This window comes from Rhinichthys klamathensis, unplaced genomic scaffold (genome assembly GCF_029890125.1).
Source record: "Rhinichthys klamathensis goyatoka isolate OS25496 unplaced genomic scaffold, OSU_Roscu_1.1 h1tg000101l_1, whole genome shotgun sequence".
In the NCBI taxonomy this organism is placed as follows: Eukaryota; Metazoa; Chordata; class Actinopteri; order Cypriniformes; family Leuciscidae; genus Rhinichthys; species Rhinichthys klamathensis.
The window spans coordinates 65078-82288 of NW_026606640.1; the positions used below are offsets into that span (position 1 = coordinate 65078).

The 17211-nt window shown below is 37.3% G+C and overlaps 1 protein-coding gene across 1 annotated transcript; it reads right to left on the bottom strand.

Annotated features, from left to right (window-relative positions):
- Positions 1–12809: 12809 nt before the first annotated feature.
- foxl3 (forkhead box L3) lies at positions 12810–15471 on the bottom strand. Its single transcript, XM_056253022.1, has 3 exons — positions 14708–15471; positions 13903–14071; positions 12810–13615 (listed from the first exon to the last, which is right to left on the bottom strand). Exons 1-3 carry the CDS (start codon positions 14815–14817, stop codon positions 13199–13201), a joined length of 696 nt encoding a protein of 231 aa, XP_056108997.1. The 5' UTR covers positions 14818–15471; the 3' UTR covers positions 12810–13198.
- Positions 15472–17211: the final 1740 nt, after the last annotated feature.

The following is a 17211-nucleotide window of genomic DNA, read 5'->3' on the forward strand; positions in this document are numbered from 1 at the left end:
AAAGTCAACTAATTTAAGACATATATTGCTTTTAACATCCAGATGGGTTTTAGTTGTTTGTATTTGTGCAAGATTTTATTTGTTGATATAGGTGAGCACAAATCAAATGGACGGTGCACTTTTGCATGGCTAATAATTTTATATGATTTGTCACACTACACAAAATATGTATTACAAATGAAAACAACCCCAGATCTCTTGGGTAACTAAGCTTTGACACTCATAATTTCAGTTCGAAAACTGGGTGATTTTGACGATCGCCGCCTTTGGGAGAATTATTGGGAGTTCATTATGCTGTGTTTGTAAATGTTAGTTACCGCAAAACTGATAGATCTGTTAAAGCAATTTTAAGGGAAACTGTTTAAGGAGCTATGAAAAGCTGAAGCTGTTGTACATGCAGCAATAATGTCTGGTTTGTTAGAAGTGCTAAGTAGCAGGGATGCAGTCTGATAATGCACGAGCATTAATACTAAAATATTGTGGCTTTGTTCTGTTGATAACAGGAGACTTGAGGGACACGACATAATTGTGGGGACTTGTTAGTTTTAAGAGATTTATTTATCCCCCTACACATTATTAATATGTACACTAAATTCAATGTATAAAAAAAAAAACATACAGATTTTACCTCCCATGGATGTTAACCATCTCATTTAAATGCTGTTGTTATTGTTTTTGACTCTATCGCTGATATGGTTCATCTTGACATGGATAATGTTATACATCCATGGATGGATGTAACATTTGAGTTATTTATCACTTTATTAGCAACTACCTTCAGTTTCTCAGCAAATGTGCAATTTCATCTATCAATGCTGCACTACAGTTTGATTTCATTTGAAATGGTTTTGGCTGTAAATTAGTCTCAGAAATGTACAGTTTGAGAATGTAAAAGAAATTTATTTTGCATCTTTTATTTCAGAAGTCAGTATTGGTTACTTTAACTTTATATTAGTATGAAGGAACTGTAAAGCCCAGAATCATAGGTTTGGAGTTTCCGCTCTTGTGTCTTGTTGCAGTTTGGAGTGAAACTGTTTCACTGACTTATTTTAGGCAGACAAAAAATTTCCCCAGCATGTGGTCAGGTTTTGCCAATGTCTTCAGTAAAGAAACCCTTTTGTACCTTTGAGAGCATTTCTTTATAGGTACGGCACTTTTCTTCTCTTTGATATGTATTTGGAGTTATGTGTGTGTGTCTATCTATATGTGTGTGTGTGTGTGTGTGTGAACAACCGCTCCTGATATCTGCTGCAGACACCATGTTTATCCTGTGTTTATCAAGCGACGGGAAGGAGAGAATCTAGCTTTCCAACATGACACATCTCTATAAAGGGAGTGAAACTGCAGCGCGCGTGTGTGTGTGTGAGTGTGAAGGGCTGGCGTAAGCTGTACTCTCTAACCGGTGATCATTTCTCTGGTCAATCTTGGTTTTACAGATTGAACTGGTGTTGGTCTGTGTGCTTACCTGTTGTTATACCTCAAGCTGCTCTCTGTACTGTTTGATTCATGCATGTGTTGAACTCCAATAAAACATACCAAGATGGTGATCTGTTACTCTGTCTATTGTAGAATTGTATGTTATATAAAATGTATTTTCTATTCTAACTAAATTACTGATCTAACTAGTGCTGGGCGGTATGACCAAAAATCTATATCACTGTATGGTTTTTTTTTTTTTTTTTTTTTTGATTCTGGTGTTTTCATGTTATATCACAGTTTTTGTTGTTGTTTTTTTTCATGGCTGGACCTTTATATAAGCTTACAGTGGTTTATTTTACTGTCAGGAGTACATAGAATATGAAAACATTGCAATGTAAAAAACAAATTTACTTAAAAAATGGAGGTAATCAAATCAATTTATAAAATTACTATAAAAGTGGTATTAAAAAAAAACCTAACAAAACAATTTAGTTATCCTTTTAAAATGTAATTCCTTTTGGCAAGTTTACTGAAAAAACAAATGAAAACTTGTTCTATTTCTTAAAAAAATAAAAAAAATAATTAGGGGTTCAAGCGCATAGCACTGAAGCATTATTGTAATGTTTAAAATTTCCAAGAATCAGCATTCTCCCCTAAAAGTGATCGGGCGGGCAGACCAAACCGTACGTTTTAGAGACTTGAAACTTTGAGGGCTGACAGTACTCACACAGTCTACACCCGTCACCAAGGCTCGCCCTGATCGGCCTGACGGAGGTGCTACAGCGGTTAAAAGTACGAAATCGTTCATGGCTCCTAAACCGTTAGGCGCAGGCTCAAGTCAAGTGTCTTATTATCATTGGAATCCTTGGCTCAAGATGGACAAAATGCATGCCTCGAATTTGATCGTCGTCCCGTAAAAATTTTCGGGTATTTTGGATTTTTTTGATAAACCTAATTTTGCAAACTAGTTCTAGGTTTTTGGCCCGATCGGAGCCAAACCAGTGCAGCTAGATTCTCTGGAGTCTGATTGTCAATAATTATCAAAAAAGTTGAACTTTCGATTCATGGTCTCTAAGGGCCACCCAACCGTTCTAAGTGGGAGGAGACACTTTTACTAAAAAAGCTGTAACTCGTGAACAGAACGAGATATTTTCATCAAACTTTCGCGGATCCCGAAAAACGCGGTCGGGGATATGGCCAATGAATTTTGAGCAGCTGTCAGACAAGGTTAATGGAGGTCGATCGGAACAAAACTCGCTGGGCTTATGGGCCTGTGAGAAATTCAAAAGAAATTCAAGCACTCTTAAAAGGCTCCTCCAGCACATCCCAAACACTTTCAATGAATTTAAAGGGATACTCCACTTTTTTTGGAAATAGGCTCATTTTACAACTCCCCCAGAGTTAAACTGTTGAGTTTTACCGTTTTTGAATCCATTCAGCCGATCTCCGGTTCTGGCGGTACCACTTTTAGCATAGCTTAGCATACATCATTGAAGTGGACAAGACCATTAGCATTTCTAAAAAAAAAATGACCAAAGAGTTTCGATATTTTTCCTATTTAAAACTTGACTCTTCTGTAGTTACATCGTGCACTAAGACCGACTGAAAATGTAAAGTTGCGATTTTCTAGGCTGATATGGCTAGGAACTATACTCTCATTCCTGCGTAATAATCAAGAAACTTCACTGCAGTACCATGAGTGCAGCAGGCGTAATGATATGACGCAGCGCCTGAAAATAGCCTACCTTCCGTCAACACAACGGAACTATTTTCAGGCGCTGCCATTCTTTTTGGCCAAGCAGTGTATTTCTTTCATAATTTCTTCAAGATAGATCGAAGTTTTATTTTGGCAGGTAAAAATAAAGACCGTTGAAATTTTGTGTGTTTTAATAAATTGTATTATAACTACTACTACTACTACTACTACTACTACTAGAAGTAGTAAATTACTGTGCAATGTTAATATATTTTCTATAATATAATTTCTTCAAGTACACACACAACATGAAGACTTGCCTGTTTTCAATCATTTAAAAAAATATATATTTTATAAAACTCATCTTTGATCACCTAAATTACATATTTGCATCTCATTGGCTAAAACAATCTTTTGAAGAAAATCATTGCTTTAGAAAATTATGAAGTATGAAATAACTAGCTACTGGTAAAACATGAAATAAATTATACAATAAAATTAATACAGACTAATGGTTTTTATATCTAAAAGCCTCCCCAGCCCCCCACCCTACACCTTAAGGCTGATTTATACTTCTGCGTCGGAACTACGCCGGAGCCTCTAGACTACGCGTTGGTTTTAAATTATACTTCTGCGTCGTTGTCCGCGTTGATGCACGCAGAGGGAACATGTGAAACCCGAGGGAGCGGGTATAGCAGACCAATCACAGCGCTTGCGTCCGCGTAGAATTGACGCGTTGTTACATTTTTGGAGAGGTGCACGTCAGGGTACGCGCGTTACACACAGCCTACGACGTAGCTATGGCGGGAGGTCGACGTAGAAGTATAAATTGGGCTTTACCCTAAACCTACCCCTTCCATAAAATTTGTATTTACTGTAGTTTCATAATACATTATACACTCATCTAAAGGATTATTAGGAACAGAACACCATACTAATACTGTGTTTGACCCCCTTTCGCCTTCAGAACTGCCTTAATTCTACGTGGCATTGATTCAACAAGGTGCTGAAAGCATTCTTTAGAAATGTTGGCCCATATTGATAGGATAGCATCTTGCAGTTGATGGAGATTTGTGGGATGCACATCCAGGGCACGAAGCTCCCGTTCCACCACATCCCAAAGATGCTCTGTTGGGTTGAGATCTGGTGACTGGGGCCCATTTTAGTACAGTGAACTCATTGTCATGTTCAAGAAACCAATTTGAAATGATTCGAGCTTTGTGACATGGTGCATTATCCTGCTGGAAGTAGCCATCAGAGGATGGGTACATGGTGGCCATAAAGGGATGGACGTGGTCAGAAACAATGCTCAGGTAGGCCGTGGCATTTAAACGATGCCCAATTGGCACTAAGGGGCCTAAAGTGTGCCAAGAAAATATCCCCCACACCATTACACCACCACCACCAGCCTGCACAGTGGTAACAAGGCATGATGGATCCATGTTCTCATTCTATTTACGCCAAATTCTGACTCTACCATCTGAATGTCTCAACAGAAATCGAGACTCCTCAGACCAGGCAACATTTTTCCAGTCTTCAACTGTCCAATTTTGGTGAGCTCTTGCAAATTGTTGCCTCTTTTTCCTATTTGTAGTGGAGATGAGTGGTACCCGGTGGGGTCTTCTGCTGTTGTAGCCCATCCGCCTCAAGGTTGTGCGTGTAGTGGAGATGAGTGGTACCCGGTGGGGTCTTCTGCTGTTGTAGCCCATCCGCCTCAATGTTGTGCGTGTTGTGGCTTCACAAATGCTTTGCTGCATACCTCGGTTGTAACGAGTGGTTATTTCAGTCAAAGTTGCTCTTCTATCAGCTTGAATCAGTCGGCCCATTCTCCTCTGACCTCTAGCATCAAGGCATTTTCGCCCACAGGACTGCCGCATACTGGATGTTTTTCCCTTTTCACACCATTCTTTGTAAACTCTAGAAATGGTTGTGCGTGAAAATCCCAGTAACTGAGCAGATTGTGAAATACTCAGACCGGCCCGTCTGGCACCAACAACCATGCCACGCTCAAAATTGCTTAAATCACCTTTCTTTCCCATTCTGACATTCAGTTTGGAGTTCAGGAGATTGTCTTGACCAGGACCACACCCCTAAATGCATTGAAGCAACTGCCATGTGATTGGTTGATTAGATAATTGCATTAATGAGAAATTGAACAGGTGTTCCTAATAATCCTTTAGGTGAGTGTATATTATTATTATTCATAATAATAGCTTAATAAGTGGATATAAAAAGACATTAAAAGGATAATACAAAATGTAAACAAGGTTTTTAAATATCTTCAAACTGTTTTTAATAATTATGTAATTATCCATCATCCCACTTCAAACTGTATATGTGGCGGTACAAACAAGTGTTTCAAAAAGATTAAAGTGCAACAGAACTATAAAGAATAGGTAACAGTAAGGTTAGTTAATGTTACTAGTTAAAGCATTAAGTAGCCTAACAATTAATAGCTACATACAAAACAGTAGTTATTATTCTTTGTTGACTAAATAGTTCATGTTAGCTCAAGTCCATTATTATTAGCAGATACAACTTTTTGATTTTAATAATGTACACTGTAAAAAATATCGCCTTGGTTTTACTAAAAAAAAAACTGCATCAGACTTCTAAGTATTTTGAACTCATCAAATTTGTGTTTGACCAAATAGTTTACATGTCTTCAACATGCACCTTTAAGTAATGCCAACTCCATTTTCCTCGTAAACAAAACTCAAATACCTCGTTGTCAAATGAGTCATAAAGTAGCACAGCTGCTTTGTTTACGGGGTTACCGAGGTAACGGCTGCATTTCCACCTGCTGTCAGAGAGCGAATCTGCATTTTCATTCAGCGCGTCTCCTTCACACTCTTCCGCCATGCTGCTCATTCATCCGTGCAGGCCTACTTATTTAATTAAATAATCGCCTTTTAAAGTTTAATTATCATATTAGGCTGTATCGCTTTTTTTCCGTGACCAAATTGAAAACCTCTTAAAATGATAAGACATTTGTTATACCATTTAAGATATTTAAGATTATTTCATTTAAGTTTTATTCGCAATCATGCATCTAAATAGGCTACATTTTACAGAAGGCAAACATCTATTTTTAGTCGCAATGGATTCAGTGATTCCCGTATGCGTGTCCGCATCGTGGATAGGGCTACATGGTATTTACAATATTAAAGATAGTCAGTTGTGTGGATTATTTATTGTTGTGTTATAAAGTTAGAACCATTAGAAAGAAGGATATAGGCTACGATTAAAAGAAGCCCCCTCTCCATTGAATAGATTGTTTCAACCACACACCGGTAGCCTATGACTATTTCAAAAATGCATATCGTACGCGAAATTGAAACCGGTAGCCTATATCAGTTGAACCAGTATCGCCCATAGACAGTGGTATCGCCCAGCACGTTAAAATGTAGTTCACTGTGTTATTTTATTTTTAAAAATGTAGTGCTGTTATACTTTTATTTTGAACTAGCCATTTTATTACGATTTTAAAATTGTATGGCTAAGCTCTGAAACTTATTTAATTTTAATTGTTGAAGTTCCGGCCAATCAGAACTTCTGCTATAGCGGAAAAAAAGAATAAGAAATTAACCAGATTATTAAGGTCTTTCTTGGATATATTTATTATAAAATCTTTTTCTGAATGACTTAATCAGTTTTACGACAGTCAATAATTATTTGTGGATACTATAAAAATAAAGTAGGAAAAGAAAATCTGTGACTTCTCTTATAAAACAGGCTTTTTAATTGTAATTTCCAAATATAGCTCATTCCAAAATGAATTTTTAATTGTGAACATGTTGAAGATTCGTGGACAGATTGTCAATTCATAAAGTGTTTCCTCACAAAAGTCAGCATAATTGAATTCACTGTATTGAAGCCTCTCCTCCATTGACATCCATAAAAAAATCAGAACAGGTTGAAAAAGTGGCCTTATCTTCTAGAGCTCCATTCACACCAGACGAAAAGTGCAGTGCCTCTGACAAATCACAGGTATCACACACCACGCACGTTGTGTTTATATAGAGTGCACTCAACAAATATTGGCTCCCTTGGTAAATATGAGCAGAACTGACTGTGACTGACTGAAATGTTTTGATTTGTTTTAAATATTCACAAAAATAACCTTTAATTTAAGTTAATTTAAAGAAAATATAAATGTGGAATAAATGAAATAAATATGTTTTTTCCTAAATATGTGTGCCAAATTATTGGCACCCCTACAAATTCTATTGAGTAAAATCTACTGAAGTATATTCTCATTCATATGATATGTTCACTTAGTATAATGTGTGATAAAAGGTTGTTGAGCTGCACAAATCATGAAATGGCTACAATAGTTTAATGGTTGGAATACTCATTTCCATTGTCCGAAAACCAGTCAGTATCTGGTGTGACCACCGTTTGCCTCACGCAGTGCAACACATCTCTTTCGCATAGAGTTGATCAGGTTGTCGATTGTGCCCTGTGGAATGTTGGTCCACTCCTCTTCAATGGCTGTGCGAAGTTGCTGGATATTGGCAGGACCTGGAACACGCTGTCGTATACGGCCGATCCAGAGCATCCCAAACATGCTCAATGGGTGACATGTCCGGTGAGTATGCTGGCCATGCAAGAACTGGGATGTTTTCAGCTTCCAGGAATTGTGTACAGATCCTGCAACATGGGGCCGTGCATTATCATGCTGCAACATGAGGTGATGGTCGTGGATGAATGGCACAACAATGGGCCTCAGGATCTCGTCACGGTATCTCTGTGCATTCAAAAAATGCCATCAATAAAATGCACCTGTGTTCGTTGTCCATAACATATGCCTGCCCATACCATAACCCCACAGGTCACTCGATCCACAACATTGACATCAGATAACCGCTCACCCACATGACACCAAAACACACGCTGTCTGCCATCTGCCCTGTAAGGTGAAAACCGGGATTCATCCGTGAAGAGAACACCTCTCCAAAGTGCCAGATGCCATCGAATGTGAGCATTTGCCCAGTCAAGTCGGTTATGACGACAAACTGCAGTCAGGTCGAGACCCCGATGAGGACGACGAGCATGCAGATGAGCTTCCCTGAGACGGTTTCTGACAGTTTGTGCAGAAATTCTTTGGTTATGCAAACCGATTGTTGCAGCAGCTGTCCGGGTGACTGGTCTCAGACGATCTTGGAGGTGAAGATGCTGGATGTGGAGGTCCTGGGCTGGTGTGGTTACACATGGTCTGGGGTTGTGAGGCCGGTTGGATGTACTGCCAAATTCTTTGAAACGTTTTTGGAGACGGCTTATGGTAGAGAAATGAACATTCAATTCACGGGCAACAGCTCTGGTGGACATTCCTGCAGTCAGCATGCCAATTGCACGCTCCCTCAAAACTTGCGACATCTGTGGCATTGTGCTGTGTGATAAAACTGCACATTTTAGAGTAGCCTTTTATTGTGGCCAGCCTAAGGCACACCTGTTCAATAATCATGCTGCCTAATCAGCATCTTGATATGCCACACCTGTGAGTTGGATGGATTATCTCGGCAAAGGAGAAGTGCTCACTAACACAGATTTAGACAGATTTGTGAACAATATTTGAGAGAAATAGGCCTTTTGTGTACATAGAAAAAGTCTTAGATCTTTGAGTTCATGAAAAATGGGGGTAAAAACAAAAGTGTTGCGTTTATAATTTTGTTCAGTGTATATATTACAATAAAAAAAATCATAATAATATTTCACTATACTGTTTTACTATTTTTTTAGTAAAACAGTATAGTGAAAGAGAGAACCGGAAGAAGAGAGAACCTGTTTCAGACTACTAAAACATCTAGTTTGAATGAAAGTACAACTTTCAGCAGGAAATGATCTCAAACAAAAGTGAGTGAAGAGCAGCTCAAGATCTAAAAGGTGAGTTTCTTTATCATAACCACATTATTTCATGAGTATTAATTACGTGACTGCCAGTGAAGGGGTTACGTTGTTTCTCGTAAACCCTTGAAGACAAGAATCCTCTGTGCATGTGGACAAATTTGACAACAATTTAGAGGAAATGATGCAAGCACCAATGAGAATCAGGCTCGCGTGGCACATTCCTGACTAAGGGTTAAAATGAAAACCTCTGGTGTTAGAAAGGCTGTAGTAAACACTTACAACAAGTGCATAAACACTTTCATCAAGGGCAATGGAAATGAATTATTTCCTGATCATAGTGCAACGGCCCATTAATGTGTTCGCTTTTTGAGCTCTGTAATTAATGTGATAACCTCAATGCCTCAAATAAGTATTGCATAAAAAACCTGGCTTGACCGTCATGGCTTTGTATTGATAGAAATGCAGGTATGATGACTGATTGTACATTTTTATGACATGCCCTGTTCGGTTTATGGTCTCCTGTGAATTTTTTAAACCCAATTACACGGCAATTCGTACGAATTTGACAATATGGTACATATTTTACGTACAAGTACATTTTTTACGAGTTGTCCAATTCGTATGAATTCGTACGAATGACCGACCTCTGCCCCTAAACCTAACCGCCACTGGGGTTTAGACAAATCGTACAAATTCATATGAGTGAGGTCACACGAATTCGTACGAATCAGCCACATTTTACTCACTCGAAAGTATTCGTACGAATTGGTTGTGAGATAGAATTTTTAGGCTATTTAGAGATATTTAGTTGATTACCATAAAATATTTTGATCACTAAATTTGTAAACATTGATAATATATAGGCCTATATAAAAAAATCGTACATATAACTGGTGTCAGTCCAAAACACACAGTAGCAAACCTCATTCCCGTAGTTATTTAAAGAGCTCTCTTTAGCTTCAAGGTTATCCAGAAGCATGTGCACATCCAGCCTGATTCATTAGATTGGGACTTATTCAATGAACGCTACATCCTTAGCGTGCACTAAAAATCACACCTTAAGGAAATCATGATTGTTAATCAGGGACTTATTATTGCATTATAAGTATTTTTTCTTAAAGGTTTCATCGCTATCTTGTTTTTGTAATAATTTCCTGGCCAAAATCCAATTTTAAAACAGGGGAAAAGGCAATGAAAGCTAAACATTTTGAGCAAATTAGCTGTTTATGTTTATTATATGGGTGCTATTATCGTTGCACATCACTGATTTCCCAATTTCCTCGTTCAGTGCTGTTTACCTAGCCCTAAGCCTTTCATTTCACCTCGCTGACAATGCTTCAGTATAACGCAATAAATATATGCACAAAAAGAGGGTTTATTTACAAATATGAGGGGGAAAGATACAATTTTTATCTTAAGATCTGTACAACAACAGACAAGGCAAGTGAACAACACTGTCACAATATTCCAGAGACACATTAATCTATGAAGTGTAAACTGGTTTTAATTAAAAAGCAAAGCAAAAATGAACGTTTACTCTTTAAACTAACATTAATCCGTACGCCATGGCAGGGTAAAGGAATGCAGCCAGAGCTTTGAGGTTTTTTTTGGGAGGAGGGGTATCTTGGGCCTTTTAAGATCAAGCCTTGAAGCACTTTATGCTAAGTTAATTTACCCAAATATATCCACACCAGAGCACACAACATCAACAATGCTGTTAATAGAAACCTGCTGATCCATAACACTTTTAGAGTTAGATGTTCACTGGGGGCAGTGCAATATTTACCTTAATATCAGTGATCGATCAGAGGATTTGCAAGCCGGCATAAGGCGTTTAATTATAATTGCATCAGGATAGGTGTTGTAGTGGCAGCAGGATTTGAATAAGGTCACATCTCTGGCTAACCTTGCAAGTGTAATGCTATATTAAATGCCACTCATGTTAAGTGTGTTGAAACCTTTCTGATGCAGTCACTCTGTAATATAAAGGTTAAATTGAAAAATGTCCCCTCCTGAGCACAATGCAAGCCATGATTGATACACCTTAGAAGGAAAATAAATGTTAACAGGGTTCCCGTTCTAAACTCCCAGCTTTATGAGTGATATCTATTCTAATAGAGTGTTTGGATCGCATTTAGTCGGACTTCATATAAATGGAAAAGGTCAGTCAGAGAGATTAGGGAGATTTGGAGAAGGTTAGACTGCACTTGTCTGACAGTTTGCTAATATTCAGTTATGTCTATTCAAATATGCCAAATGCATTTCTATAACATTAAGGAACATTTTCATGGCATGTGAAATTTCTACATAGGCCTGTATATATATATTGAAAATAGAAATGCGTGTATATATATAATATATATCATTAAAGGAATCACTATTATTAAAGCTGGCTGAGATGTAGAGTATTTATAACCTGTTTTTGTTTAATGGGTGCTTTATCAGTTTTACACCATTTTTAAAACTATTTTTATGTCAGAATAACTGTTTGTTAGGAGATTACAACATATACAGTATAGAATATTTTCTCAAATCTTGAATAATGAATGTTGGTGACTGGAAGGAATGAGGCCTTATATTCAATAATTACTGCTTAATTGCCTTATATTGGCATTTAAACAATATCTCATTGATCTCAGCATTGCTATAAACCTACTAATTTAACAGATGCTATGGTATATACTGTATATATATACATGTATGTATGTATATATATATATATATATATACACATACATACATACATTACATATATATATACACATACATACATATACTGTATAGCATATGTACAAGGCGGTTTGATTTTAACTAAAAACAAATTACCAAACCAAACTATTATGTGCTATTGCAATTGAATCAGCCAAACAATTAGGACTGAGAATAGTGTAGCACATCTCAATTTTTCCTTTGAACAACTCTCCTTCTTATATCATCTTTGTTCAAAGTTTAAAGATGCTTTAAAATAAACAGAGATTCCCAAATAAAACATCAAAAGCAAAAAAAACACCCCGGGGAGGGCTTAGATATAGAGGGCTCTGGTTTTGCCCAGGGGAGCATATTCTCAGTCTATCAGTGATTGATACGGATCACAGACTGTCAAGGGCCAATGATACACATTATAAACAACATATGTAAACAATAGAGTCGTTCAGCAGTTGTGCAGTGAGCAGGGAATGCTGATTACACTAACCTAACCAAACACTTCACTAACAGCAAACTCGTGTCCGCAACACCAACACACCTCAGGTGAGCATGAGATTTGTAGTTTTTACTGGGGGAAAACGAAATTGTGAGTTATGCATTGGTAACACTTTACAGTAAGGTCCCATCAGTTAACGCTAGTTAATGCATTAACGAACAATGCATTTGTTACAGCATTTATTCATCTTTGTTAACGTCAGTTAATAAAAATACATCTGTGCATGTTCAAGTCCATTAAATAATGTTTTTTGTTTTTAGTAATGCGGTAAAACTTTAGGTTTAAGTACTGAGTAATATTAATTAACAACATGTACTATATATAGGGTTAAAGTTACAGTAAGTACGTGTAACAACTGTAAAATAGTGTAACTACACTTTATTTTAGTGCCCTGTTACACATGTAACTATAAATCAGGCATAATCACATGCAACGAACTCTAAACCAAATCCTAACCCTTAGTAACATTACTCATACTTAAATGTATAATTACACTGTAACAAGGAATTAAAGTGGATTAAAGGAATTAACCTTAAAATAAAGTGTAACCAATAATACATTAGTAAATGTTAAAATTAACATTAACTAAGATTAATGAATGCTTTAGAAGTATTTCCCATGTTATTAAAACATTTTATGTTAACAAATATAACCTAATTGTAAAGTGTTACCTGTTTGACATGAACAGTCTAATCGATTGATTTAATCAAAATCAACCGTCTATGCTTTCAGAAATTCTTGCTGATATACGAAGTGACCTTTTCAAAATGAGCATACTGTATATATAATACTCAAACTCCTATTATTAATCATTAAATAATTATATATTCATAAGTTACAGTCTTATTTAACAGCTTTGCTAACATGAGCGACAGCAGACTACCGACGAGAGCACTAGCACACAATAAACTGCATGTGCCTATATACTGACAAGCCAATTTGCATTATGGGAATTATTTTGCACACTTTTGAAGCTTAATTTGTCTTTTTTCAGGTATTTGCTGAATCTGTTCTGCCTTCTATGGTTTAGGTTACATGGTCCAGAAGTGTAGATTGAGATGTTGTGGCTCCAGGTGGTGGATCACAGCTCCAGCTATACTGTTAGGGGCTCTGAACCCTGGCAGAGGGTCCGGCGTGGACAGAATGTAGTCAATGCTGAATTTGATCTCAGGCTCAGGTTTGCTGAGGGGTGGGTTGTTTTGGGCCGGTCTGTGACTGGTGTTCACAGGGCAGAACGAATCTGATTCTGTGGATCTTACTGCGACGCCCTGATGAGTGTCTGTGGCAACAAAGGTTTCGGCTGGCTCCTTCAGGCCCATTTTTAAGTTGCGTCTGCGGCGCCGCCGACGAAAGTTGCCATTTTCAAAGAGGTCCAGCATGGACTCGCAGCCCGTGGCGAACGTCCAGTAATTACCTTTTCCTTTCTCGTTGCCTTCCGTACGGGGCACCTGAGGAAAACAAATAATCAGCAGCCAGTTACAGCAAACCCCTAAAGTTAAGAAAACCATTAGTAATAATGCCCTTACAATTAAAACTATGGGGTTTCTTTACATTTCTTTAAACGTTTGTTGATTTCAGAACTTCCAGCCATGCCTGGTTGCACAGCATAACAAAACAGTCTGGTTATATTTGTATAATGAAAATTGTTCATCCACTTAGTTTTTTTTTTTTTTTTTTTTATCTTGGTACTTTACGTTTACATTTTAGCATACACATCCAGCCTCCATCCTCATACCTTTATGAAGCAGCTGTTTAGAGAGAGGTTATGCCGAATTGAGTTTTGCCAAGCCCTCTGGTTGGATCTGTAATAAGGAAATCTCTTCATGATGAACTCGTAGATTCCAGATAGGGTAACTTTGTTCTCTGGACTCTGCTGTATAGCCATTGCTATTAGTGCAATGTAACTAATAGAGAGACAGAAAACGCATGTTAGAGAAAATGTATCCTTTCAAAGAGGCTTGTATGCCCTAATTTAAGGGATACATGCTCGTTTGTAATCATTCACACACACACACCCACATACACAAATAATTCATAAAAAATATACTAAGAATATAATACTTTAAATGTTCTGACACACTTATTAATCTTGCTAACATTGCAAAAGCTTTATTGCAAGTCTTCACTGATCTAGACAACTTATTGTCATAATTTCATAAAAAATTACTGTCATTATAATTACTACATAATACATATTGTTTTCATTTTACAGTATATATGATACATTATAACTTTAAAAAGGTTTCATATTTATAATATAATATAATAAAATGTCATTCATTAGGCTACTATAAATATTATTACCCTCTGTAATGCTCAACACCATTAATTCACCACATTAAGAAATATAAATAGTATAATATAAAATAATAAAACAATGCAAGACAAAATAATAATTTAAAATATCAACAACTTTTACAACAATGTATTTAACTTAATTTATAAAATTATTGTAAAAGTGCTAAAATAAAATGTTATTGTTTATTCTATATATAACAAAAAAATATTATTATTAATAATAATAAATAATAATGAAATACCTGTAAGCCGGACGACACACTTTCTTCTCTTCATCTGTGGCACAAGAGGGATATCCTTCTCCATCATAGTTAAAACAGTTGTAAGGATATTGCGAGCTGTCAAACATCATCAGATGTCCAGGGTGGCAAGCCTTTGTAATTTATAATAATAAAAAAGGCTCTAGCTGGCCAAGATAAATGAAGCAGCTCTCATGAGAAGTGTGTGTGTGTGTGTGTGTGTGTGTGTGTAGTGTAAGTGACCGGCTGCTGCTCAGATGCTCATGTAATGGGCGTACATGACTGGAACTACTGTAAACGTCTGAACCCGGGGCGTGATCAACAAACTCCAGTCACTCATTCACTCTTTGATTCTGGGTGGTCCAGTCCTACTCGGGATTGGATGTTTTGTTTTGTCGTGTTTCTTTTTATAGTCTGACCCTCTTAACTATAATTGAACGACGAATGAAACATTAACAAACATGTTTCTCGTGTCTTTATTCTTAACTCTTTCAGGTTGTTTGTGTTCCTCTCAAAAAGTTGTGGCCCCTTGAATGAATCACATATCTCTCGGCAACAACTCTTGGCTTCTGTAGATGCAATCTATAATGCGACATAATAGCCATAAATTGTGTTTCCGTGACTAAAAAGGGGATGTGTGTTCAAAAGAACATTAAGTGGCATAAGGGACTGAGAAACACGAGCAAACAGCCCGCGGCGCGAGATCTGTGTGTGGCCGGAGATCGATCTCGCTGCCATGTTTGAACACAGCTCGGACAAAAATCGTTGTTGTTTTGTTATAGTCAACGCTTTGTCAAAAGTTGGCCTTGATTTGATATTTTAGCAGGTGAGAATAAAACAGTCAATTATTATTTCAGTTGTTTTACGTTGTTTCTTTTTAAATGAAGTTAACAAACGCGAGTAATGATCACACAGATATTTGCGCTCATGTGGCGCTTCCTGTCTGACTCTGAGTGCACAGAGAGTGCGATCTGATAACGTTCCCTGCGGAATCCCGGTCCGTTCCCATGACGCCGTTTCCTCTGCTGGACCGTCTGCGGCTGCTCTGATTACTCAGTCCCTGTCCCACCAGACCAGACCAGACCAGACCACTCCGCAAGACCATTACTGCACCAGCACAACAACACTGTCTGTGAGTCAGGGACAGACATTAGCCAGGGCTTGAGGCAAAACTGCCCCATATATTTAAATTGTTTGTTGTATCAAAAGTTAGGGCAGGCCTATAATAACATTCGATATATTTCATTTACAAGCTATGGATAAATGGCTCTGAATACACTGACCTGCAGGTGTCAGGTTAGACTTTTAACATGTTTATGCTTTTATATATAGCCTATCTTATTTAAAGGAGAACTCCGGTCAATTTTAACATTCACATTGAGCTCATTTTTTTGTACATTTGGAGTGCTGTCAGTACAGACAAAAACGACAAAAATCGGTGTTGCCTACACCGTGTTATCCTCTTTTTAAAATTCGCACCCTGTTGACTTCAATGGGGCAAGTTCTAAACCTGCTTTTAGCCTCTTAACAACCTTAATATGTCATTACAAGTGCACAGCCATGTGAGTGGTGTTATTAAGAGTGACCACGGTCAATCTGACTGCAGTAGATGAGGAAGATATTAATAAAAATGATGTTAATTCAGCCAGCTCACATACCTGTATTTACTTCCTGTTTTCGTTCGAAGTCCACAGTAGTCAATTGTCGAGTTCGCGCGCGCGATCATTGGTAACTAATATAACTAATGATCGCGCGCGCGAACTCGACAATTGACTACTGTGGACTTCGAACGAAAACAGGAAGTAAATACAGGTATGTGAGCTGGCTGAATTAACATCATTTTTATTAATATCTTGCACATCTACTGCAGTCAGATTGACCGTGGTCACTCTTAATAACACCACTCACATGGCTGTGCACTTGTAATGACATATTAAAGTTGTTAAGAGGCTAAAAGCAGGTTTAGAACTTGCCCCATTGAAGTCAACAGGGTGCGAATTTTAAAAAGAGGATAACACGGTGTAGGCAACACCGATTTTTGTCGTTTTTGTCTGTACTGACAGCACTCCAAATGTACAAAAAAATGAGCTCAATGTTAAAATTGACCGGAGTTCTCCTTTATTTAAAGGGATAGTTCACCCCAAAAAATAAAAATGTTGTCATCACTTACTCATCCTCCAAGTTGTTCCAAATCTGTATGAGTTTCTTTTTTCTGCTGAACACAAAAAAATATATATATTTTAAAGAATGTTGGTAACCAGATAATTGACGGCACCCATTGACTTCCATAGTATTTTTAATTTATTTTTGATAATGGAAGTCAATAGCTACAATCAACCAACTATTTGATTACATCATTCAATGTTGTCTGGTTACCAACATTCTTTAAAATATCTTCTTTTGTGTCCAACAGTAGAAAGAAACTCATACAGGTTTGAAACAACTTGAGGGTGAGTAAATAATGACAACATTATAACCCTTTAAAGGTTCTATATGTAACTTTTCTT